This window comes from Ursus americanus, chromosome 16, assembly GCF_024610735.1.
Source record: "Ursus americanus isolate L20-20 chromosome 16, mUrsAme1.1.p, whole genome shotgun sequence".
Lineage (NCBI taxonomy): Eukaryota > Metazoa > Chordata > Mammalia > Carnivora > Ursidae > Ursus > Ursus americanus.
The window spans coordinates 6973384-6998888 of NC_142142.1; the positions used below are offsets into that span (position 1 = coordinate 6973384).

At 45.1% G+C, this 25505-nt stretch overlaps 1 protein-coding gene across 4 annotated transcripts in view; it reads right to left on the reverse strand.

Moving 5' to 3' along the window:
• The window catches only part of STIM1 (stromal interaction molecule 1), a 187052-nt gene that overhangs the window by 74156 nt on the left and 87391 nt on the right, over positions 1 to 25505 (reverse strand). For all 4 annotated transcript variants that reach the window (XM_045782817.2, XM_087868097.1, XM_045782818.2 and 1 more), the window contains exon 2: positions 12530 to 12660. In XM_045782817.2, the coding sequence (XP_045638773.2) occupies positions 12530 to 12660 (131 nt within the window). The remainder of the gene's footprint in view (positions 1 to 12529; positions 12661 to 25505) is intronic.

A 25505-nucleotide genomic window follows, 5' to 3' on the forward strand; every position in this document is an offset into this window, starting at 1 on the left:
GTGGGCTTGACCGTTTCTGGCCGCTAGATGAGCCACCCTTGCATTCCGCCTGCCACCTTGTCGGGTCCAGATCCAGCCTAGATGAACAGCATCTTTGGATTCCTGACTATACTCCTGCCTCTGTTCTCACCTTGCTGCCTAACCATCTGCTCTTAACCGTCTCTTTGACTCTTGACCTGGCTTACGGGCTTTCTCTCAACTCCTATGTCCTTGGCTCTGTGTTTCCCTCCTGCCTTCACTTCTTATCAAACAGAGATGTCTAAATACAGAAAGACACGCACAAATACAAAAAGGCATAAAAATGATGTATACACACATGCAAAGAAACAAACACAAGGCACATAAACACAGCTACACGTACAGAGACACACACACAGAGAGAGAGAGAGAGAGAGAGAGAGAGAGCGAGAGAGAGGTCTTATAAGTCTACCTAATCCCTGTCATCAGCAGGATTGCAGTCCTGAACAGACAAAGCACACTCACCAACAAAGAGGGGAGAAGGAAAACAACAGTTTGCATAGTGAGAAAGAATTTCCCTGTCTGTCAAAGCAAACCAACGCCTGGGTTTTTCTGGAAACACGAGCGGTCCCATCTGGGGGAGCTGCTGCTTCATCCTGTATCTGGCCAAGGCACTGGGACAGATTGCAAACTAGGCCTACTCCCTCCGATGTGTAGCTCAGCTTGTCTGGCCACTGGTCCCCTGCCCTGAGTGCCGGCTGACAAGGCGTCTTCTGCTCCACCAGCACACGTTACATGACCTCACCCTTACTCCTCTCTCAACTCCCACAGTCCTGGGCACACCACCATCACGGCCCTGAAAATGTGCTATTGTCACTGCCAGGTCACAGGTCTGCCTCTCTCGCTAGCCTGAAGGCTTAGCAAAGAGTATCTTATTCTCATCTCTACTTTGCAGATGAGGAAAAGTGAGGCTCCAAATTACTTGGCCTTACAGCTCTGCGTTGCAAAGTCTGGATTTGAATTCAGGTCAGCCTCCAAAGCTTATGCTTAGACTTTTAAAAAGGCAATGTCCAAATAATTTATTCTAAGAAACTCACAAGAGTTTGGGCTGAAGGCATGAGCAAGGCTACAGAATTTGAGCTCAGTGGGCATTGGGAGGTGAATGCTGCAGCCACCCTATAATTAAGTATTTACAAGAAAAAATGGAGACAGGTCATTTCCTTGGCCTAAGGAGCAGGTTTCACCTGAAGAATGATGTCATTCATGGTATCACTCATCTCTGTTCTGTCCAAAAGGCCTGAGCAGACTTCAATCTGTGCTTTGCCTAAATTAGGGCAGGGGGTCAGAATGTTCTACAAGGCAGGAGATAAGATGGTGATTGCACCAGGAGACTGGCAGGAAGCTAGAAGGCAAAAAACCAGAGAGAGACCTCCAAACTGTAACAATCCTTCAGGTCAAAGAATTATTGCAGCAACAGAAATGTGCACATCGAAACCTATGCTGAGGTTATCTGAAAAACTGTTTGCAATTGTTTCTTTTCTGCCCTATTTTTGCATATAGTAAACTGAAGGGGGGCGGGGCAAAAGCTCCAGGCTGTCAAAGCTGTTCAAAGAGGAAGGAAGGGAATCTATGTTCAGGATTGGGTCCAGGGACCAAGGGGAGAGCTCTGCTTCCCATGGGCCAGCATGGCAGCCGCAGTGGGAATCAGGGGGAGGCCCTGAGCACAAGGTGAATCCAGGAAAAATAAAACCAGGGTTACTTAGCCAGCTGCCTCTGACATCTCCCCTCCTGGCGCTCCGTATAGTAAGTGCCAAGAATTTTGGATTCAGGTTCCTGGTATGTGGGTGAGAGGGAATTACCACCTGTGTTCTCCCATAAGTTTCTTGCCATCTTAGCTTTCCCATAAGTGACAGCTATAAAAAAGAAAAAAGGAAGGAAGGAAGGAAGGAAGGAAGGAAGGAAGGAAGGAAGGAAGGAAGGGTGGGAGGGAGGGAGGGAGGGGCGCACCGAAGGAAAGAAAAAGAGGAAGGATTCTTCCAAAGAGAATGCCCCAGGGCTCTTCAGTCTGGTGTCCTCAAAAACCATCTATACCCACCCAGAAACAGGCAACCTAGCTCTCAGTTAGCTAAGCAAGGATCTCTGCTTCCAGATATCGTGGTACTTCAGACTTGGAAGCACCCCTGCATATCTGTCAAAGTTAGGAGTGGGGCAAATGGAGATAGAACTCCGCATGGTTTTCAACGTGATTTTTTTTTTTTAAGATTTTATTTATTTATTCGACAGAAAGAGAGAGAGATCACAAGTAGGCAGAGAGGCAGGCAGAGGGAGAGAGAGAAGCAGGCTCCCCGCTGAGCAAGGAGCCTGATGAGGGACTCGATCCCAGGACCCTGGGATCATGACCTGAGCCGAAGACAGACGCTTAACTGACTGAGCCCCCCAGGCGCCCCTCAAAGCATGTGCTATAGAGCCCTATGGGTTCCTGTGGGTTGGGCTGCAGCAAGACAAGTGGGAGGTGACCGCTACACCAACCAGTGTTGTAGTGACACTTTTTATTTTTTTTAACATCTTTATTCGGATACAACTTACATACCAATTTAGTGTACAACTCAAGAGTTTTTAGCATTTTCAGAAGTGTGCAACCATCACCACAAGTTTAGAACATTTTCATCAGCCTTATGCAGATGTGATTTGCAATAACCCCCAAAACGGATAGCTATGAGCTAATTCAGTCTGTTCCTTATTGGTTATATGGGAAAATCAATGCCTATCGCACAGGTTTCTTGTACAGATTCCGAGTGAGAGTGTACGGGAGCAGTGGCAGGGACAGAGGACACGGCAGTACCACTGTGAACAGAACCACAGGCCGGGCACTGTCTACACAGGATTTCATTTCGTCTTTGCTAGGATCCTTCAAGGCAGAGACTACTGCCCCCATTTGACCATGAGGAAATGAAAGCTCGCAGAGATGTAAAAAACCTTCCAAGGTCATACAACTAACAGTTGGTGAAAATACACCTAAGACCCTCATTTTTCTTGCTCCAAAACCTGTGCATACTTTTGTGCAGTACACGGCCTTTCAGAATTCTTTTATTTATTTTTTTCTTTTCTTCACCTCCGCCCTCCTTCTACATGGGTTTCTCTAAATCTTTCCTATTATTTTAACGACAGTGATTTTACCACCATCCAGATTCTGTGTGTGACTCCCACATAGGGTAGAGGGCTAGGGAGGAAGTCACAGAGGTCAGACATACACATCGTACACTAAGGAAGCACGGTCATATCTGGATCCTAGACCCCAGCACTCCTAGACACGGCCCACCCCTGACTCAGCCACCATCCTGGCGGGAACTCACAAAATCCAAAGCACCCTGTCCCCACACTGCTGGCCAGCCAACCTCGTACTCTCACTCTGCCCTAAGCAAACAATGTAAGGGGCACTTAGGGATAAGATAGGATCATCGCTTTCAAATTAAATTTCAAAAAAACTTAACTTATCACCTTTCTGTGTAAGGCCCTGCACTGTACTATGGGAGAAACAGTGATGAATAAGATCTGATTCCTGGCCCTGGAGGCGCTCAGAGTCTAACAGGACAGACAACTAATTACAATACAGAGCAGAGCAATATGCCAAATGAGAGATCCATGCCAAGTACTCTGGAGCACGGAAGAGGAAAAATCACTTCCCACTGTAGGGAAACAACAAGATTTCTAGGAGAAAACATTTAATCTAGGCCAGCAGTTCTTAAACAGGGAGAGTTTTTTTTCTTTTTCCTTTTAAGACTTTATTTATTATTTATTTGAGAGAGAGAGAGCATGAGGATGAGGGGGGAGGAGGGGCAGAGGGGGAGGGAGAAGCAGACTCCCCATTGAGCAGGGAGCCTGATGTGGGGGTTGATCCCAGGACCCTGAGTTCATGACCTGAGCTGAAGGCAGACGCTTAACCGACTGAGCACCCAGGCGCCCCAGACAGGGGTACTTGTATTCCCCAGGGCAACTGACAATTGGCAATAGAGACATTCTGGTTGTCACAACTTTGGAGGAAAGGGGTGATGGTGGAGGTCTGCTACCCATATCCAGTGTACAGAGGTTAGGGACGCTGCTAACATCCTACAATGTACAAGATAGCTCCCCACAACAAAGAATCATCTAGCCCAAAACGTCACTAATGCTGAGGCTGAGACACCCTGATCTAGGCCTTTGTGGACAAGTGGAATTTTTACAGGCTAATGGGAGGCAGAGAGATGCTGAGATGAACATTTATCTAAAGCAAAGGCACAGTGATGGGATATAAAGAACGTGTTTGAGATGGTTGTAGCATAAAGTAAGGGAATGAAGTGTAATGTCAACCAGTCAGGAAAGCTAAAAGCAGACTGTGGGAGCACTGAAGGGCAGGTTAGAGTTTAGATTAATTTAGTAAGTAAAGGCAGGCCACTCTTACAGTTTCATCACCTCTCAAACACAGTTAGTAACCCCTAGTTCAGAGTGGTTGAGCATTAAATGAAACTGTGTATGCAATCAGCTAGAACAGGGCTTGGCACAAGGTAGCCATGCTCCTTTTCCACTGCACTCACCCTACAGGGCGGAAGTAATGATCAGAGTTGTGCTTTAGTAATTCCAGTAATAGCACAAAAAGACAAACGTACAGGCAAGATAATATAATCAAAATCATTAGGACACAAAGCAAGACATTCTAATTTCGTGCTAAACTGAGTTGCTTTGGACTGTGTACTCTGGGAGTTAGTCCTGGGATGAAAGAGAGATCGGTGGGGGTAGGAAAGTCAGGGAAAGTTCATGAGAAGTGAGTCCAGAGCATTCCTGAAGATACCTGAGACTGATACGGACAGGGCCATGAGCTGAAGTGGGGGCAGAAGAAGTTAATCCCAGCTAGGCAGAACTAGCTGAGCAAAGAAAGGGCATTGCAGCAAGCGTGGAATGAGTCTGGGATGATGAGGGCCAGGGCCAGGGCCAGACCAGAGCGGTAGGAGGTACGTCCAGACAGTCTTAAGAAAGACTACGGCCAGATCTGAAGGGATGGAGTGCTTGGCACAGGAAGTCAGGTGGAATCCGAAAAGAAAATCACGCAGGACACAGGAAACCAAAATGCGACTTGGGAAGATCATGGGCAGTGTGTACAACGTGGCTGGTCTAGAGGGGAAACTAGAGGCAAAGAAAGACTGAGAGGTGTCCACAGCTGTCTGGATATACGGAAATAAGCCCAAAGCCTGAGGAGGGAAAGCAATTCCTAGTAACCATGTTAGTACTTCTGGGCATAACTCACCCGCATCTAAATTGGCAACTTCCCTACATACCACCTCCTATCAAGCCCAACTCCTGCGGCCTCTAGACTTTCCAAGTGGGGCTGCTCCTCTCAAGGTTTAGTTCCCGCAGCCCCGATTCCACTTGGTGCCAGATTCCAACCTTCCCCAGTCCACACGGCTCCCCAGGACCCAGCGGGCCCCGCGGGGGGGACAATGCAAAAGAGAGAAAGCAAGTCAACTTCTACCCCACTAAGTCAAAACAGATCTGACGACAGTGTTATAGTATGGCTTTGTTGCTCAGAAATCCTCTAGCCTTCCAGGTGGGTGGGGGGAAAGGAGAAGTTCTCACCTAGACCTTTTTTGAAGCACACAGGCAGGGGCCGGAGGCTAGGGGAGCGGCCCTGCTCTGTCATGCCTCACCCCGTTCCGGTGGGCCACTCAGGGCGGAGAGAACTACCTCCTGCCCACGCCGGCCCTGGTCAAGTCAGCCACGCTGGGGGCAGGGGGGTGGCTCCCAGGGTTGAATGCTGTGAGGCCGTGGGATGATGCGAAAGCTGATTTGGAATTCTTGCTATATAGGTCAGCCCTCACTATCTGTACCATCGCCATGAGGGAGGAAGAAACACGGATTTAGCACCTATCCTGCACCAGTCATTTGCATACATTCAATTCTTACGACAACCCTCCAAAGAATTACCCTCCTCAAACAGCTGAATAAATTGAGGCTCGGAGAGGTGAAGTTACTCGCCTATTTGTCACACAGTAAGTGCAAAGCCAAGTTTTGAACACATGCCTCTCTGCATCAAAATGTATGCTCTTTCTGATGAAAACAATAACGACAACAATAAGAGCAAAAACTAACCATTACTGAGCCTCTTCCACACCCCAGGCCTTGTCCTGAGGGCTCTCTATGCATTATTCCTTTTAAGCTTTGCAACAACTCCATGAGACACCTACTATTATCACCTCTAACAAAGAAACCGAGGCTGCACGAGATTCAAGAACTTCTCCAAGCTTCCACGGCTGCTCCAGGCAGAGCCAGGCTTAGACTGAGGTCCGTGTCACTCCAGAGCACCACCTCTCAACCCCGTGCTACGCTCCTACACCACACACCGCAGACACTAACAAAAGCAGAAGTTGATTTTGCAGCTTCCTGGGCTCCTACCGCTACCTACCCATCCCCACCCCCACCCCCCAAAATGTGTGGTCATGCCCATGCTCAAGCCTCCCTCCTCAGCCAGACACCATGCTGCTCCAGGGAGATTAGTCAGTCTTTGCACACAGTGATTAAGCCCCTAGGCTGCGCATTGGGGAAACAGAGGCAAACAAACCAAATAACGTCAGTCCCTGCCCTGAAGAGTCTCGTGACCTGTGAGAGAAACACATCAGTGAGGCAAACATTAAAATACAGCTGTCAGATGCAGGTAGCTTTCCCGGAAATATAGAAGAAACAGGAAGGGGAAAACAGCTAGCACTCGCTGAGCTTGAACTGTGTGTCCGGTACCATGCTGCCAACTTTTCTCTTAACTAATCTATGATGAAATTAACTCTTGGGGGGGATATCGTTCTATGAGTTTTGACACATACTTAGACTCTTGTAACTGTCTCACAACCCAGACACAGGAAAATTCTATTACCGCCCAAATTCCTTCTTCTGTCCCTTGGTAATCAAACCCTCCCCACACGCCTAACCCCTAGTAACCACTGACCTAGCTTCCAACCCTACACTCTTGCCCTTCTCAGAATGTCACGTGGATGGAATCAGAGAGCAGTAACTTCTCGAGTCTGGTTTCTTTCACTCGGTATCAGGCCTTTGTCATTCATCAGTGCTGCGAACATCAGTAGTTCATTCTCCATAGTCTGTTTATCCACTCACACACTGAAGGACATTTGATTTGCGCCCAGTTTTTGGCGACTGTGAATAAAGCTACTGTAAACATTATGTACAAGTTCTAGTGTGAATATAAATTTTCATTTATCTATACGGGTAAACACCTAGAAGCAGAATTGCTGGGACACGTAGTAAATCATGTTTAACTTTCTAAGAAGCTCTATAAGCAAAAGTTCTAGCAGCTCTTCCTCCACACCTGGCATTTGGTGGTGTCCATTTTTTAATTTTAGCCATTCTGATAGATGTGTAGTGGTATCTCGCTGTGGTTTTAATTTGTACTTCCCTAATGGCTAGTGATATTGAGTATCTTTTCATACATTTCTTTGTCATCCATATAATTTCTTTAATGAAGCGTCTGTTCAAATCTTTTCCCATTCTTTATTGAGTTGCTTGGTTTCTGTTGTTGAGTTTTGGGAGTTATTTGTGCTGGGAACTTTTTTTTAAGATTTATTTATTTTTATTTTAGAGACAGAGAGTGCACACAGGCTGGGAGAGGGGCAGAGGAAGAGGAAAAGAATCTCAAGCAGACTCCCCGCTGACCGTGGAACCCAACACAGGACTCGATCCCAGGAGCCTGAGATCATGAACTGAGCCGAAATCAAGAGTCAGATGCCTAACGCACTGAGCCACCCAGGTACCCCTCTGTCAGAAACTTTTAACAGCACTTTTCTTTTTTTTCTTTTTTTTTTTTATTTTATTTATTTTTTTTATTAATAATGATTTTTTATTATATTATGTTAGTCACCATACAGTACATCCCCGGTTTTCGATGTAAGGCTCGATGATTCATTAGTTGTGTATAACACCCAGTGCACCATGCAATATGTGCCCTCCTTACTACCCATCACCGGCCTATCCCATTCCCCCACCCCCCTCCCCTCTGTAGCCCTCAGTTTGTTTCTCATAGTCCATAGTCTCTCATGTTTCATTCCCCCTTCTGATTACCCCCCTTTCTTTATCCCTTTCTTCCCCTACTGATCATTCTAGTTCTTATGTTCCATAGATGAGAGAAATCATATGATAGTTGTCTTTCTCTGCTTGACTTATTTCACTTAGCATTATCTCCTCCAGTGCCGTCCATGTTGTAGCAAATGTTGAGAACTCGTTCTTTCTGATTGCTGAGTAATATTCCATTGTATATATGGACCACAACTTCTTAATCCAGTCATCTGTTGCAGGGCATCTCGGCTCCTTCCACGATTTAGCTATTGTGGACATTGCTGCTATGAACATTGGGGTGCATATGGCCCTTCTCTTCACTACGTCTGTATCTTTGGGGTAAACACCCAGTACTGCAATGGCTGGATCATAGGGTAGCTCAATTTTTAACTTTTTAAGGGACCTCCACACTGTTTTCCAGAGTGGCTGTACCAACTTGCATTCCCACCAACAATGTAGGAGGGATCCCCTTTCTCCACATCCTCTCCAACAATTGTTGTTTCTTGCCTTGTCTATTTTTGCCATTCTAACTGGCGTAACGTGGTATCTCAGTGTGGTTTTGATTTGAATTTCCTTGATGGCTAATGATTTTGAACATTTTTTCATGTGTCTGTTAGCCATTTGTATGTCTTCATTGGAAAAGTGTCTGTTCATATCTTCTGCCCATTTTTTGATTTGTTTATTTGTTTCTCGTGTATTGAGTTTGAGAAGTTCTTTGTAGATCTTGGATACCAGTCCTTTATCTGTAGTGTCATTTGCAAATATCTTCTCCCATTCCGTGGGCTGCCTCTTAGTTTTTCTGACTGTTTCCTTGGCTTTAACAGCACTTTTCTGACTGAATTCTGACAATAACCCTGAAAGGGTAGGAATCATTAACCATCATCTTACCTAAAAAAACTAAAGGGGAAGTCACTAAACTACTATAATCACAGTTCGTCTTATTTTCAGAATTGACTCATCATTTAATCACCTGTGACATACAGACCACTAGAATGCAAGCTTCATAAAAGCTGAAATCTTACCTGTTTTGTTTGCTGTAGAAAACACAGCCCTGCAATGGTGCCTGGCACATAACAGGTATTCAATAAAAACCTGTTTAATGGCTGGGTAAAGGCCCTTGATTTCCCACGTAGGCTCCAGAGAAGAAAATAACACTGCTCTCAACGTGTCAGGGCCAGTCGAAGGGACAGTGGGTGTAGACAGCCTCTCTCGGTCCACCTGAGACTGTCCAGACAACCTGACAGGACCATCCCACTGCAGTAAATCCTTTACCCACAGGCAGCGCTCCCACCAGAGGTCTCAGTAGAACACAGGCCACGAATTTCCACACCGGTGGGGCTGGTCGAACCCTCCCAGCCTTGCAAGAAGGGCGCCATCGCCAACAGTGCCATCTTGTTCGTGTGAGGGGCCCGCAGTCCCCAAGCTCTGCCAGCTCAGGCAGAAGCAAGCAAAGACAGTACCTGAGCTGCCACACCGGCTGCCCCACGCGCAATGACGATACACGGTCTATAGAACGCCTGCTGAGCCTCAGCTTGCTGTCAGTCTACTGTCATAGCTCACAGCAGAGTGAAGACAGCAGTTAGAAATGAGGATGATCAAAGGAGAGACAGGGAAATCATAAGAAGAAATCACAACAATGCATATAGGAATCTAGGTACTGGGGTAATCGTATAAGAGGCCCCGAAGACATGCTTTGAATATTCCAAATAAAGTCACCACTCTGTTAACAATAATCTGTAAAAAGAAAGACTTCATTCAAAAATGGCTACAATTTTAAAAGATCTAGAATAAGGCTATAGTTCAGTTATCTGAAAAACTTACTGATACGAGGCTGAATAAATGAGGCCTTATAGGGTATCCCTTCAGACCTGCGCAAAGATCCTTGGGGAATCAGCAGTGCTTTTTAAGTGGTCCTGAAAAGCTCAGGTCCCTCATGGCCAGCACAAGCAGGGTTTCATCTCTCACGTCTCAGTGCCCATTAGCCAACATTCTAAGCTCTGAGCTGTCCACCCAACGCTCTAGTTAGAACCTGACCTCCATGGTTGTCTCGTATGTTTAGACTGACTTAAGCACACACACTTTGCTACCATTACTTTCTCTTTCAAAGACAGTTGCTTGTGACGGATCATGAAAACCCAGACTGGCAGGCCCCCCTCACCACCAGAGGCCTGAATTGTAGGGAGAGCAGCTGAAGCCAAGGCAAGGCAGAAGCTATACTGAAAAAGAACAGCTCACCACTGGCACAGAGAAGAGCAGGGTGACAGCTTTTGTGTTATTTTAGAACAGTTTGTGCTGATGAGCTTTTTGTTGTGGTAACATTCCTCTAAAAAGAACATTTTCTTCCTCCCCTCATTGACAAAGCAATCAGCAGAAAGTGAAAAAAGAAGGAGGAGCGGATGACAAAGATACCCAGGAATTTGTGGATCTTGGATCACATCACCTTCTTAACTGGTGTGCCATCCATCCCCTAGTCCTGTGGCCAGGCCCCCGGAGAGAGATCAGGAAACCTCTAGGCCTCGTCTGCCTCCAGGAACACGGTTCTATTCTCAGCACAGGCAAATAAAATTTGGGTCCTTTGAGGGCCAATGCCACTTCTAGATGCAACCCAAAGTTCAGATACCTTATCATGGCTGCTGTCCTTGCTCAAGGACCTACAGTTGCCAGGTTCGACAAGTAGACATCTCTCAGCCAGGCTGCCTGGGCCCCCACTTCCCTTTCCAGGTTTTTGTCCTGCAGTCTTCCACCACAGTCGCTCTGTCCAACCAAACCCACCCATCACGCTCTTAGTACCTCCACATCTATGTTCACACGGGCTCCCTACTTACTACTCAGGCCGCCCCACTCCTTCCACTCCACCCGAATGTCTACTTTTGCTCCAGGAAGTCTATTTTTGTCCTCTTATAAATTCCTCCGACATTATCTAATTCAACTGAACACAAGGATCCCCTCTGCTAACCAATCGGTGGACTGCTGTATCCTACCTGCCCATCTTCAGTGACGGGCGTTCACTACATAACCTACCAAGGAAGCCTCTTCTATGACAAGATGGTGCTGTTAGATGACTCTTTATTCTAAAAGATTATGCCCATCTCTTACTTTTCCCACGTTGGTCCTGGTTCTGCTCTTAGAGAGAGAAATAGCACACCAGTACTTAACAGCATGAGCTTTGAAATCAGATCTGTGCTCATACACAGTGTGTCCTTGAACAAGTCTTTCCAAGGCTCCAGTCCTTGACAATAATACCAACTTCAAAAGGCTGTTAAGAAAGGTAAAGGAGTTAATTATGAAGAGCTTAACACTGTGCTGGGCACAGAATAAGAATTCAATAAATGCTAGCTAGTGCTGCGGTTTTCATCACCTGCACCATCATTATCTAAATCTGACTCCTCCACTCCTAATGTATTTGAAGATAGAAATTTAATCAGCCGAATATTTTCTTTTCCAGACTAACATTTCTCCACTAAACTGTAAATGATATGGGGACAGATGTGTGTGTCCTCTTCACTGCCACAGCCCCGTGTCTACAACAGGGCCTGGCACAGACATAATACTTACAAATCTTAAATTCTATTGAATGTCTCCATTTCATAGTTTCCATGCCCTTCATCGTTCATGTCACTCCTTTCCGTATAGGCTCTCACTGTTCCAAAAGCTTCTGAAAATGTGAGATCCAAAACTGAACTCAAAACTTAAAAGGTGGGCTGGCGAGCAGGGTGATGAGACTCAGCTGACCTCTCCCTCGTGACATACACCATATCACTATTAAATATTTGGCATAACTTGGCAGCTTCGCCAACCTGCTGGCTCGTGTCGAGCCTGAAATCAAATGAAACCTTTACATCTTTTCACACATGATGACTCCGTGCTCTGGGCTCTGTGGAGCTGGAAGTGTAGTAATGCCAAAAGGTGAGACAATAACAGAGCTTTTTCCATCTAGAGATTCCTCTCGCTCCTACTAGCTGGACCACTCAACTGGCTCCCAGCAACTGCAGCCTGGAATTCAGAATGAGCTTTCTAGGAACATGTGTTTCTTCCTCCCAAACAGAGTGTAGACTCCCGGAGGGCAAGATAATGACAGCCTTGACTTCTCCCTTACATGCCGACACAGGGCTGAGCACACAGGAAGTACAGACAGATGTCCTCCGTCTGCAGCAGGATTACAGTAAGGCCTCAGGGCAACTGTAGAGACCAACCTCGGGGCTCCCTGTCCCTGTCAAACAGCACAGCTCAGTCAGTGTTCTGCTTCTAGCTGGCAGGCAGATGGGAGCCAGTCCAGGCATAGACACAGACATCAGGCCTGCACTCGGGCAGGCTGAGTCCTACACGGCTGTTCTGCTGAAAATCACCTCCCTTGACAGGGAGGAGCTCCTGGAGAACAAGCCAACATCAAGAACACCTCTCCCCGGGGAAGAGCGTCTAGACAGCTTTCAGGGACTGTCCACACAGGAAGAGAAGAGAGCCACGGCAGGCTGAGAGAGCTCACCTCATCGCTTTCTTCCACATCCACATCGCCATTGGCATCATCGTCCATCAGCTTGTGGATGCTGCGGACTGCATCAAAGCTGAGCTTCTCGTCCTCGCTGTGGCACAGGGGCTTGTCGATCCGGCAAAACTCTGTACAGGAAAAGCAAGAGACAACCTTACTGTGGGCCGCGACCGGCCTCTACTACCCACCTGTCTCAGGGTCCTCGGCTTCCAGCAACTAAGTCCTTACGTAGCCACTTCACGGGCTACTTGTACAGTGAGAAAAGTGCTTCATCCAGTCTTCAGCTCTCTCCCCAAGGACGTGCTGAGGTCCCCCGTTTAGGCACAATGCTTTATTATCCCAACTGTTCCCTGGCAGGGAAGCCAAGCACAAGACTGGGGATACACGGGGACCTAGACGAAGAACGTGAATACGTAACCCACAAGGAAAAATACACAAATGAGAGAGAATACAAGTAGCCAACGGACGCAGGGAAAGAAGTTTAGCCTTACTAGAAAGTGAAGAAATACATATTCCAGCGAAATACCACTTTTAGTTGATAAATAAACGTGCATTAATAGTCTTTCTAGAAACAGAAACACAGCCCGTTCACTAGTGCCAAAATAATATGCAGTCTTCCTTCTCGTTCACTTTGTCACTGCTGGGAGTAGCGGAGTGCTGGCCACGGGCGAGCTGCAGAAAGCCTGCCCGTGTTGAGCCTGCCCGCAGAGAGTTACAGTCAGCAACAGCTATCAGGCAGCCAAGGTCCTAAGCACACCAGCTACAGCAGAGCGGGAGGCCCGCAGGACAGCTTCCTCCACCACCGACACACAGTCAGGAAGCACCAAAAGCAACACAAGAGCCAAGGCCACCTAATCCTCTCTTAGAACCCCGGGAAACACTCTGCACCCAGCAGAAAGAGCCTGGCCTCTCGTCTCAGCTCCACCGTGTGACCCTAGGGAGGCCACTTCCCTTCTCCAGGCCTCAAGCTCGCTATCTGAAAAAGACATTGGAAGTAAAGTTTCTAGTATGCCTTCCAATTCTTAGAGTCGAAAATTCCTCTTTCCCTTTGGCCCTGATCTTGATAACTTCTCTCCAGCAAAAACTCTCAGATCACTCCCAAAGAAGAAGCACTCACAGAAGAGAAAGCAAGGACAGGGTAAAGAGGCTGCTGCCGTGAAGCCTTCTAGAAGGCACTGATCAGAGACCTGAAACACTCCAATCCATTTAATCATTTTCCTGTAGACAGAGACAGGACAGGACGAGTCACCTCTCTCTCACTGGCTAGTTGCTCAAATCCTTTTCAAAATGAGGGAGGGCTATAAATGTTAAATATGGAAAATGTCCCAGATGTGACGCAGTAAAAACATGTTGGATATTGGAGCTCACAGATGCTAACTGATGTGCTCAAAGTCAAAGACAGTGGAAGGGCCGCAGAGAGAGCCCAGGTCTATTGACTCCCAGGCCCGCACTTCACCTGACTGCCATTACGCCAAGGCGAACAGACACTTTAAGTTGGCTTCATCTTCTGGAAGTCACAGATGGTAAGAAGTACCCTGAAGAAACGGCTTTATAGAAGACAAAAAGTAAGACAAATAGTATACATGCCAAAGAAATATCTCCATATAACCTTATATTCTTCTACATTTGTCCTACAAGTTGGAGTGGAGAGTGCAGGGTGGGGTGAAGCGGTGGTGGGTACTGAGAAAGAGCAGAATGCAGCCAAAGATTAAGGCATTGTTTCTCAACTTCCTCACCAACAAGAGCTCTTGGCATGACTGTTTCGTTTATCGACTCCTATCCATGAACTACCTACCCAAAAAGAATTGCAGTAAGTACTGACCGGTTCACAGATGGGAGCGAACAGCACTGGGATTAGCATTGCCAACATAACACTTTCCTGCCCTTATTCCTGTTTTTGTGTTCATCAAAGGCACATATAACTGCCTATCAGAACAAGAAAATAAAATTTTTAATTGCCTATCAGAGATTTTTGATCAGCATATGATGTGCCCATTTAAATAACATTTACTGAGTGTTCTTTATATGTCAGGCTCTGTAATCAGCACGGGGCATAAAGAGATGAGTCAGATCTCACCCCTGCTCTCCAGGAACTTAGTTATAAAAGTAGAGAGAGAGGCGATTAAAACACTATGTGCTAATAAGTACCATGATAGAAAGAATCAGGATTATCCCAGGGATCAGCAAACGTTTTCTGTAAAAGGCCAGACAGTAAACAATTTAGGATTTATGAACCATATAGCCTCTGTTACAACTACTTCACTCTATCATAGAGAACAAAAGTAGCCACAGACAAAACATAAGTGCATGAGCTTAGCTGTGTCCCAACGAAACTTGATTCACAAAAACAGGTGGTGGGCTGAATTTGACCCCTGGGCCAGAGTTTGCTGACCCTATTCTAGAAAACCATAGATACGCACCTGAACTACATCAGATTGACAGATTTTTGACCCAAAGCAAAGAAATCCAATCTTCTCATTAGCCTGTATCTACACACAGGTTTATCATAAGTAAAGCACAACTTCTTTTTTTTTAAGTTTTATTTATTTAAGTAATCTCTACACCCAACGTGGGGCTCCAATTCATAACCTGAGATCAGGAGTCTCATGCTCTTCCAACTGAGCCAGCCAGGTGCCCCAAAGCATAACTTCTAATAAGCTTTTTTAAAATGCCGAACTAGTTTACTGAGCTCTAGGGATGGGGCATCTCCAGGCTGGGCACCATTGGCCTAAGGTCAGCCAGCCCCTTTCCCAAAGGCCTATGGCAGGTCCAAGAAATTTGGGCTTCAAACACTAGGCTCTGGTTTGTAACCTGATCAGACACACAGGTGACCTTTGCTGCTGGCATCATCTGGCATAGAGAAGGATTAAAGGGACTGAGGATAAAGGAGTACAAAATCTTGATGTCCCATAAGGCCATAGAATCCTGTCCAGAAAAACCATGTTAGCCAAAATTCGCAAATGACTCCTGCTACCAAGCATTTCCTAGGCCGTCTCTCTCTCCTTCCTGAGACCTTTCTCTCGTCTCTTATACATTCCAATCTGGCAAGGTTTCCCACAGCCATCTGGAAATACCTTAGAAGATCCCACCAGTTAGCAACGCATTATTAGTAAGAGCCCTGGACTTAGAGCCAGAACATGTATGTCAAAATCCCAGCTCCATCAGTTACAACTATGTGATGTTGGACAAGTTGTGTAACTTCTCTGAGCTTCCAATATCTCTTTCGTAAAATGAGAATGATTATATCTGCTTACAGGGTTTTCGTGAAAATTAAGACCACATTTATTCAAGCACCTAGCACAGGGCATGCATAAAGCTGACAATCAATACTTTGTAGTTTCCTTCTTTCCTCCCAGAGCAACAAGTGAACAGCTCTCACCCTCTGCCAACCAGCTACTCTCCCTATCAGATTATGAAGAATAAAATATAGGACATACAGTGCAATCGGATCGATCAGCACACATTCTAGATGAGCTGGCAAGTGATGATGACAATAGTCTATATTCCCACAACATTTATGTCTGTTTTGCTGATAACATTTATCATACTGTGTTGCAGTTCTGTTTGTCTTCCCCACCAGACTGTGATTTCCAGAAGGGCTTGGGACCGTGCCCCAGCCCCAAGCAAAAGCCAGGTTCTTGATAGATGCTCAGTAAATGTTTTTTGAATGAATAATTAAATACCAACTAGCAATTATGAGTAGAATTTCTCTGGGGAGAAAAGACAATTTTAAGTAAAAAGAATAGTACAGGACCAGGTTTTAAATTGTTTGATCTCTATGGACTATGAGAAACAAACTGAGGGCTACAGAGGGGAGGGGGGTGGGGGAATGGGATAGACCGGTGATGGGTAGTAAGGAGGGCACGTATTGCATGGTGCACTGGGTGTTATACACAACTAATGAATCATCGAGCCTTACATCGAAAACCGGGGATGTACTGTATGGTGACTAACATAATATAATAAAAATCATTATTAAAAAATTAAAAAAATAAAATAAAATAAAATAAATTGTTTGATCTCAGGGCCCCTGTATACACTTCAAAATTGAAAATCCCCAAACTGATATTTACCATATTAGAAATTAAAATACAAATTCTAATAGCAATTAATTCCTTTTAGACCAATAATTCTCCTATACATTAATATAAGTAAGATTTTTTATGAAAACTAATTGTTTTCTGGAAAAAATGTTTTCTGAGAAGGGTGGGATTCTTTTACATTTTTGCAAATCTCTTTAATATCTGGCTTAATGGAAGACGACTGCAGTCTTACATCTATTTCCACATTCAATGTGTAGTTGGAAAAGACGGGTATTTTAGTAACCTTTCAGATAACTGTGAACATTCTTCTCTAATATTACATCAAAACTTAACAAGTGGTAGGTTTATTACAGATTAGTTGCAATGTGAAATTTGAAACTATCTGGATGAACTTTTTGTACTCTATTACATTAAAATCTATTGCTCTATCTTGCATTTTGAATGATCTTTTATCCAGGTGTGATTTTGTAACATGATGCACTGGTCACATGAAAACTAGTGATACATTGAGTTAGGCAGAGTTTCCAAATTTGACCCATTTCATCTATACAATATCAAAATAATCAGTTATTAGTATCACCACTAATCTCATCAGAAAAGTTTATTTATTTATTTATTTATTTGAGAAAGAGAGAGCTTGAGAGAGCTCAAGCAGTGGGGGGGGGGGGCAGGGGGAGAGAATCTCAAGCAGACTCTGTGCTAAGCATGGAGCCTGATGGGGGGTTTGATCTCACAACCCTGAGATCATGACCTGATCCGAAATCAAGAGTCAGACACCCAACCAACTGAGCCACCCAGGCACGCTTATATTTTTAAAGTAGCCTCCACGCCAAGCATGGAGCCCAACACAGGGCTTGAACTCACGTCCCCGAGATCAAGACCTGAGCTGAGATCAAGAGTTGGACCCTTAACCAACTGAGCCACTGAGGTGCCCCCGTCAGAAAAGCTTTCAATCTGGGAAGCTGTCAAGCTCACAGTGGCAGATACAAGTTTTTCACAATTCTAAGTTTTAAAGAAAAGCTAGAATTTTATCATTGGCAACAAATACTACCAGTTGTTTTCCTCTAAGTAGGAGACTCACCTCACTCATTTTCAAGAAAATATCTGCTAAATAATTAGCCTGAGTAACTACAGTTTATCTGTCAGTTTTTCTTTCAGGTAAAAATAGTGTTCCCTGGGGCGCCTGGGTGGCTCAGTCAGTTGAGCGTCTGCCTTTGGCTCAGGTCATGATCCTGGGGTTCTGGGCTCCAGCCCCGTGTTGGGCTCCCTGCTCAATGGGAAGTCTGCTTCTCCCTCTCCCTCTGCCTGCCGCTCCCCCTGCTTGTGCTCTCTGTCAAATGAATAAGTAAAATCTTAAATATATATATATATATAGTGTTCCCTGAAGAAAGGAGGTAGTTCAACTTGCAACTCGATGGCACAAACACTTTCTTGAAAAAAACATCAAACTTCTACCTGCAGCAAAAGTGCTTTATGCACACTTCCTGTTTCATCCCACAGAATACTAAAGAGACATGTATTCGTGGGATACAATTTAATAGAATTCATACATTTTTACTTCTATATTTTTTTAAAAAATGTTTTTTTTAAACAGAGCGCCTGGATGTGAGGAAAAGTGACCACCAGTGCAGTTTTTTGCCACTGCTTTGACTCCTGATAAGGAACCAAGAGTTTTACGTAATTGCTTTCGTGCCATCAGTGCAAATATAGACACAGTGGAAAAAAGCAAGTAACATCTTAGCATTATTATTAAGATGTCTTTGACCTTTTGGACCCCTGAAAAGATCTTGGTGACCCCCAATGGTCTGCAGACCACACTTTGTCAATCACCGGCAGGCAAAACCACAGTCTTTCCCTCATGTCCAGGTCTCCTCTCCTTCCTCCGGGCAGAGCTAATCGTTGACTGCTCTATGCTCCAAAGCACTTCATCCGTAACTCTGTTATATCCATTCTCATGCTCTGAGTTGTTCGCATGCCACATCCAGAAAAGGGCAAGCACTGGTTTGACTCTCCCCCCAGGGCCTACTACAGCATCATCACTAACATCCACTGTCAAGCAGGAAACCATAAACGCTGGCCGAATGAATGAAGCGTGCATGAATGGATTCCCAACAAACCCTATCTCCCCCAAAGACAAGAGAATGCCTGAGTACAAATGACCAATTCCCCCACGAACATCCACCATCCCCCTGATGCCTCTTCTCTTCCAGCCAGTTTCTCATCACTAAACAGTAATCCAAACCCCTGAGACCGAGTACCTGCAGACATGCAAAGCAGAGTCCCCGCAGCTGAGCCTGACAATGGATCGTCTGGTGTGAGAAACAAGCCCAAGGGGAAAGAAGTCAGAGAAACAGCACTCAAGGAAGAAGGTATAGATAAGGAATAGAGACGAGCACAGGTCAGACTGTTCCTTACCACTTGGCTGGCACCTGAGGGGAATCTGGAAATTGGTAAATTCTGCCAGCAGGGGCATCATCCATTGTGAATAATTTCTCCACTTCACCTCCCACCCCCAGATGGGACCCGGAAGCTCCACAGGAACTCTTGATGGGATCAGAATCCACCCTTACCCTTAGAAAGGGCTCGAAAGACTGTTAAGGCAGAGCGCCAGCCCTGGGAAGACTCAGATTCGACCAAGGACCATGACATTGCAGAGAGAAAAATAGCACAGAACCTCGAATGAGGCTGAGGCTGGGGAACTGGGGGGCAGGGGGTTGTAGGAGAAAGTACTCTCTTCACAAAAATGTAAAGAATGAGAAGGGGAACTGGTTTGGGACCTGGAACCAGCAAGAAAGGTCCCCCTTGGAATACAGTACATAGTAGGTCTAGCCACAGAGGAAAGAGGAATCAGCTCCCGGGGCTGAGTGAAATCCAGCCTCTTGAGGGGTGCTCTCGCCCCTGGTAGAACATCATGTCCTCATACCCAAGCAGCGGCCCAGCTCTTCTCAGCAAGGGGGCAGAAATTCAGAAGAGCTTTCCTTATGGACAAAGCAGGCACTACTTTCAGCTACCCAAGCAGCACTGACACAAAAGACTTCCCATGTCTTCCCCCTCAGAGGACACATCGAAAAATACCCCTCACGACATCCCTAAGGGAAACTATGAACTTTGGGTGATTAGGATGTATCCATGTGGGCTAATCCTTGACAAAAAATGTACCACTCTGGTAAGTAACACTGGTAATGGGGTTGGCTATGCATGTGTGGAGGCAGAGAATATGGAGGCAATCTCTGTACCTCCCTCTGAATTTTGTAAACCTAAAACTGTTCTTTAAAAAAAAAAAAGCCTACAATATGTGTGTGGTCAGTAAACATTTTTACAATTCTTACTAGCATACTTTTAAAAAATAAATGTTTATTATAATGCAAGATAACTATATTTTCACTCTAACCTGTGATTTGAATACTCTGGTAACAATTTTTCTTTTAATTCATATGAAATATAATTAAAGAAAGCCCTCAGTGGAAAAGAAAAAATTCACAGCCTCAACAATGTATAGAGCTTCGATGTGCAACGTACTGAGATATACCCCTGATGCCATGAGCGTTCCTGACTTTGCACCTCTCCTGGCCTTACGTCAGTCAGCTTACAACGCGGTTATTTGAGGGTATCTGAGGGCAGAGCTCATGTCTTTTTCCTTTTTTCATAGCACCTACTACCACCTCACACATGATACACTTATTCGTTGATTTGTTTATTAACCATCTCCCTCCAATAGAAGTAAGGCTCACAAGAGCAGAGACTTTCTTGTTCCCTGCAGGATCCCCAGGGACTCAGACAGTGCCTGGCACGCAGTAGGTCTTCAATATAGATCTGCTAAATGAATGACTGTTTTCCTGAATGTGCAAAGCAAGTTTCTCCTCCAGACCTGACTTGAAAACGTTGAAGTTTTAAAGAATCTGTGTTCAGTCCAAGGCTCTCTTCTCTTCATACTACTCTCTCTCTCTCCTAAAAGGACCTCACCTCTCCTCACAGCCTTGATTACCATTTACAGAAATTACTAGTTATTGCCAACTCCCCAAAAAAGCAAAATGATGTTTCTGCTGCAAGTTTCACTTGTGACCCTCAGAAACCCACAGAAGCCAACCACGTACTAAATATCTCCACACAAGGATGTCTGACAGGAACATGAACACATCATGTCTAAATCTAAACTCATTAGTTCCCCCCAAACGTCCTACATCTCCAGTTGCTTGCGTCAAAAACCTTGACATCTCACTCTCCCTCACTCCCCACTTCTGAACAAGCACCAATCCTAGCTGAAGACTCAACTATTCCAAATCTTCTTCTCCTCACAGGGGAGATACTCTGCATACTTAACGAGCGATCAGCAGGAATGCTACCCATAGGCAATGCTAGTGCACACCAGCTGGCTGATCGTCTGTCCAAGTCATCTTCCTACTCAAAACCCTTTAAAAGCTTTTCATTACTCTTAAGATGAAGTTCAAATTTCTTAAAGTGCCCTCAAGGCCCAGAATAATTAGTCACCTGCCACCTTTCTGGTCTCATGGCCAGCAACTCCCGTAGCTTTGTGCGATCCTTCTTTGATCTTCCAAGTTTCTCCCCTTCTTTCCACATACAGCATGTTAGTTCTCAACTCCAGCCGCATATTAGACTCACTAAGGGAGCACCTATGTCGCTGATGCCCAAGCCCCATCCCAGACCAATTAAATCAGTATCTCTATGGATGGGACCTAGGTATGGGTTTGGTTTTACAGGGGGTTTGCTCTTTTGTTTTTCTTTGAGACATAACATACATACAGCAAAGTGTATAAACATATAGATTAACTTTTATACATGTATATATCTAAGTAACTACCACCAAAAATCAAGAAATAAAACATTCCCAGCACTCTAGGAAGACTTCCTCTCCCTTCCCCCTTTCCAATCAATACTACCACGACCACTATCTCACCCCACCCCACAGTAGTAACCGCTCTTCTGACTTTTATCACCATACATGAGTTTTGCCTTTTCTTGACATTTAAAAAAATAGAGCATGGGTATTTTTTAAGACAGAGTTGCACGCAATAAAATGTCTCCATTTTAAGTGTACAGTTCAGTGTGTTTGACATATGCACTTGTATAACCACCGCCCCAATCAAGATATTGAACATTTCCATCACCCCAAAATGTTCCCACTTGGTACTTTGCTGCCAGACCTCATCTCCTGCCCCACATAACCACTGATCTGATTTCGATCATCATAAATTAGTTTTGGTTGCCCTGGAACTTCAAAGAAATACCGTCAGCAGTATACACTCTTTCGTGTCTGGTGGCTTTTGCTCAGTTTTCTCCATGTTATCACTGAGTAGTTATCCACTAAAAGACTAGACCAAAATGTGTTTATCCATCCTCCAGTTTTTAGCTATCACAAACAAAGTGCTAAGAAGATTCATGTACAAGTCTTTGTGTGGACGTACGTTTTCATTTTTCTCGCGTGAAAACGAGTTTTTCATCCTGAGTTCCAGTAGGAGTGGAACTTCTGGGATATGTGACAGGAGTGTGTTTAACATTTTAAGTGCCAAGCTGTTTTCCAGAGTAGTTGTGCCACTTTATACTCTCCCCAGGAAGCACCAGCATGAAGCACCAGTCCAGCTGCTTCATACACTCTCTTCTACCTGGTGATGCTAATGTGCAACCCGGGCTGAGAACACCCTAGAATTCCTATTTACCCAAAGGATACAAAAATACAGATTTGAAGGGGCGCAGGCACCCCGATGTTTATGGCAGTATTATCAACAATAGCCAAGCTATGTAAAGAACGCAAGTGTCCACCAGCTGGTGAGTGGATAAAAAAGATGTGGTTTATGATGAGGGAGCAGAAAGCAAGCTGAGGACAAAACACAAGCCGACACCCTGCAAACGCCCCCCCCCCCAGGTGGTATATGTGTGACATTCCCCAGGCACTCCTGGCTGCCCTAAAGCTAAGGGAAGGGAAAACAAATGGTTAACTGACATAGGTCACAGTCCTGCAGGACAACAGTCTCCATCAGTTTATAAAAGTCTTAGTGATTCACAAGGAAAAAGCATTCTTATCAGTAGCCTAACTTTCAGAAACCCGTAGACTCAATTTCCTGGAGCCCTAACATCACTCTCTCCTCCAGAGTGATGTGGGAAACAAAGGTAGAGGGAATGTAAATAAAATACAATTTCCTTATAACCTGCAGCCCATTACAAATACTTAAGCGGGCAGAGATGTCATTCCACCGGGAAACTCCCAGCTGTCTTAAAGTTAATGCCTTACTAGAACGAAAAACCATCTTGACAGTAGCCAAGCCTCCAGCATCCTATGAGTCTTCTTTAGCATACGAAAGTCCTTTCAGACACCTCCCTTTGTCCTTACCCCTCCCCCCACTCCCAAGTATATAAGCAGCCATTCCTCCCAACCCCAATGCAGCAGCTCTTTCTACCCACAGGTCCTGTCCCTGTGCTTTAATAAAATCACCTTCTTGCACTGAAGACATCTCAAGAATTCTTTCTTGGCCATCACCTCCAGAGTTTACCAACATTCCAAAACCACATCAGTACACATGCCCAATGGAATATTACTCAGCCATCAAAAAGAATGAAATCTTGCCATCCGCAATGACATGGATGGAGCTGAAGTGTATTATGCTAAGTGAAATAAGTCAGTCAGAGAAAGACAAATACCATATGATTTTACTCACATGTGGAATTTAAGAAACAAAACAGATGAATATATGGGAGGGGGAAGGGGGGCACAAACTGTAAGAGACTCTCAAAGATAGAGAACAAAACCGAGGGTTGATGGAGGGAGGTGGGTGGGGGGTGGGCTAGATGGGGGATGGGCATTAAGGAGGGCCCTGGTTGTGCTGAGCACTAGGTGTTGTATGTAAGTGATGAACCACTGAATTCTACTCCTGAAACCAATACCGCGCTGTAAGTTAACGAACTAGAATTTAAATAAAAATTTGAAGGAAAAGAAAAAAAGAATAACCTAGAATTCCTTTTGTATGGAAGCCTCTTCATTCTTTCTTGACCTGCAGACTCTGACTCATACTGTTGGTCTGAACTTAAACACCATTTCTTCAAAGAATCGTCCTTGATCATCTTCCCTGCCAAATTGGTTTAGGCCCACATTAGACATTCTCCAAAGCACTCTATGTTTTTTTATTGATAGCAATTTTCACGATTATAATTATTTGCGTGATAATTTGTTTAATATCTTTCTTCACTAAACGGTAGGCTCCACAGTGGCAGGAACCATGGCTGCCTTCATGGCTGAGTGCTGCCTTCGAGCCAACAGCCAGCACCTAGCAGAGTCCCCAGCACGACAGTTGGGCTCCAGTGAATAGTCACTGCATGAACAAATGAATGCCCAGAAGAACTCAGTTGATGAAACAGACATGAACAAACACAGTCCCTGCCCACAGAAAGTACGAGAATGAGCACCGTATACGAATCACAAAGACACAAAACAGAATATGGTAAGACACCAGAGACCAGAGCAGCAGGAGATAGCACTGTGTGAAAGGTAGAAGACAGTGGGACTAGAACAAAGGAGGGCATCCCAGCAGAGCAAGCCCCAGAGCAAGGAGCACAGCATCTCACACGGATTCATTTGTTAAAGAACCCAAAGTCAAAGGGTACTTTTTACCAATCTTGCAAAAACTCTTGACATACAACAGGAGTGATAGATGTTGAGATAGATCCCCATTGTACTCAGGCTCTAAGCGGCAGAGTTGGAAGGGCTTTGGAGGCAGCAAGGACCACTGCCCACCTTACAACTGGAGGGGACTGAGGCTATGAAAGGGGAGTGTTTTGCACGAGGTTGGCCAGCAAACTAGTGGCAGAACCAGATTAGAAGTCTCATTAACTTCCTATGCCATGTCCTGTGGTAAGGCTGTCAGTTGGGAGATCCAGATGAGACTGTGCAAGAGGGCTCCCTAGAACTACTAACCCTTATTCTCCAAGACCCACAAATAGGGACAAGTTCCAATACGTTCTGCTGGTCTACTGAGGGTCAACACAGAAGTCCTAACTGGTCTTGTGCCATTCCCCAAGCAAGGTAAAATCACATTCCTTTGCCCTAACTTCTTTAGTGTCCAGCACTAGCCAGAGACCCCTTCCTTATTAAGACTTAGAAACAAAGTTTAAAAGACACTACAGAGGGGCGCCTGGGTGGCTCAGTCGTTAGGCGTCTGCCTTTGGCTCGGAGCGTGATCCCAGTGTCCTGGAATCACTTGACATTCTCTGTCAAATGAATAAATAAAATCTTTAAAATTTTTTTAAAAATTAAAAATTTTTTAAAAATAAAAAAAAGAGGGGTGCCTGGGTAGCGCAGTGGTTAAGCATCTGCCTTCAGCTCAGGGCGTGATCCCAGCGTTCTGGGTTCGAGCCCCACATCGGGCTCCTCCACTGGGAGCCTGCTTCTTCCTCTCCCACTCCCTCTGCTGTGTTCCCTCTCTCGCTGGCTGTCTCTCTCTGTCAAATAAATAAATAAAATCTTTTAAAAAATAAAAAGAAAAATAAAAAAAGAAAAGAAAAGACACTACAGAAGGAATACTGAGTCCCTAGTACACTCTGTGGGGAGAAACAAAAAGAGCAAAATATGCTTCTGTCCGATCATATGAAACATAATCACCTGCTAGACGAGATGAATTCTTCAGCCCTTTCTCCACTCAGCCAGCCCACCATGTCCCATTTCTACCTTCTTCCTCTCAGTATTCTTTTCTTCAAATATTGGTTTCACAAGAAGCTTCCTTCCCAAAGAAGGTGGCTAATCCCTAAAGTTAGTTCCCACCAAGCAGGCCATGACCTCAGGAACCCAGGCTTCCGGTGCAGGGCCTTCTAGCTGTTCTGACTCCCTGTGCCTCCTCCCACGTCTCCTGCAGGGCCTCGGACTCTGGTCCGTCCGCTTAACAGCCTATCTGCCTGCCCTTTAATTTTTAGAATCTTTCTAACTA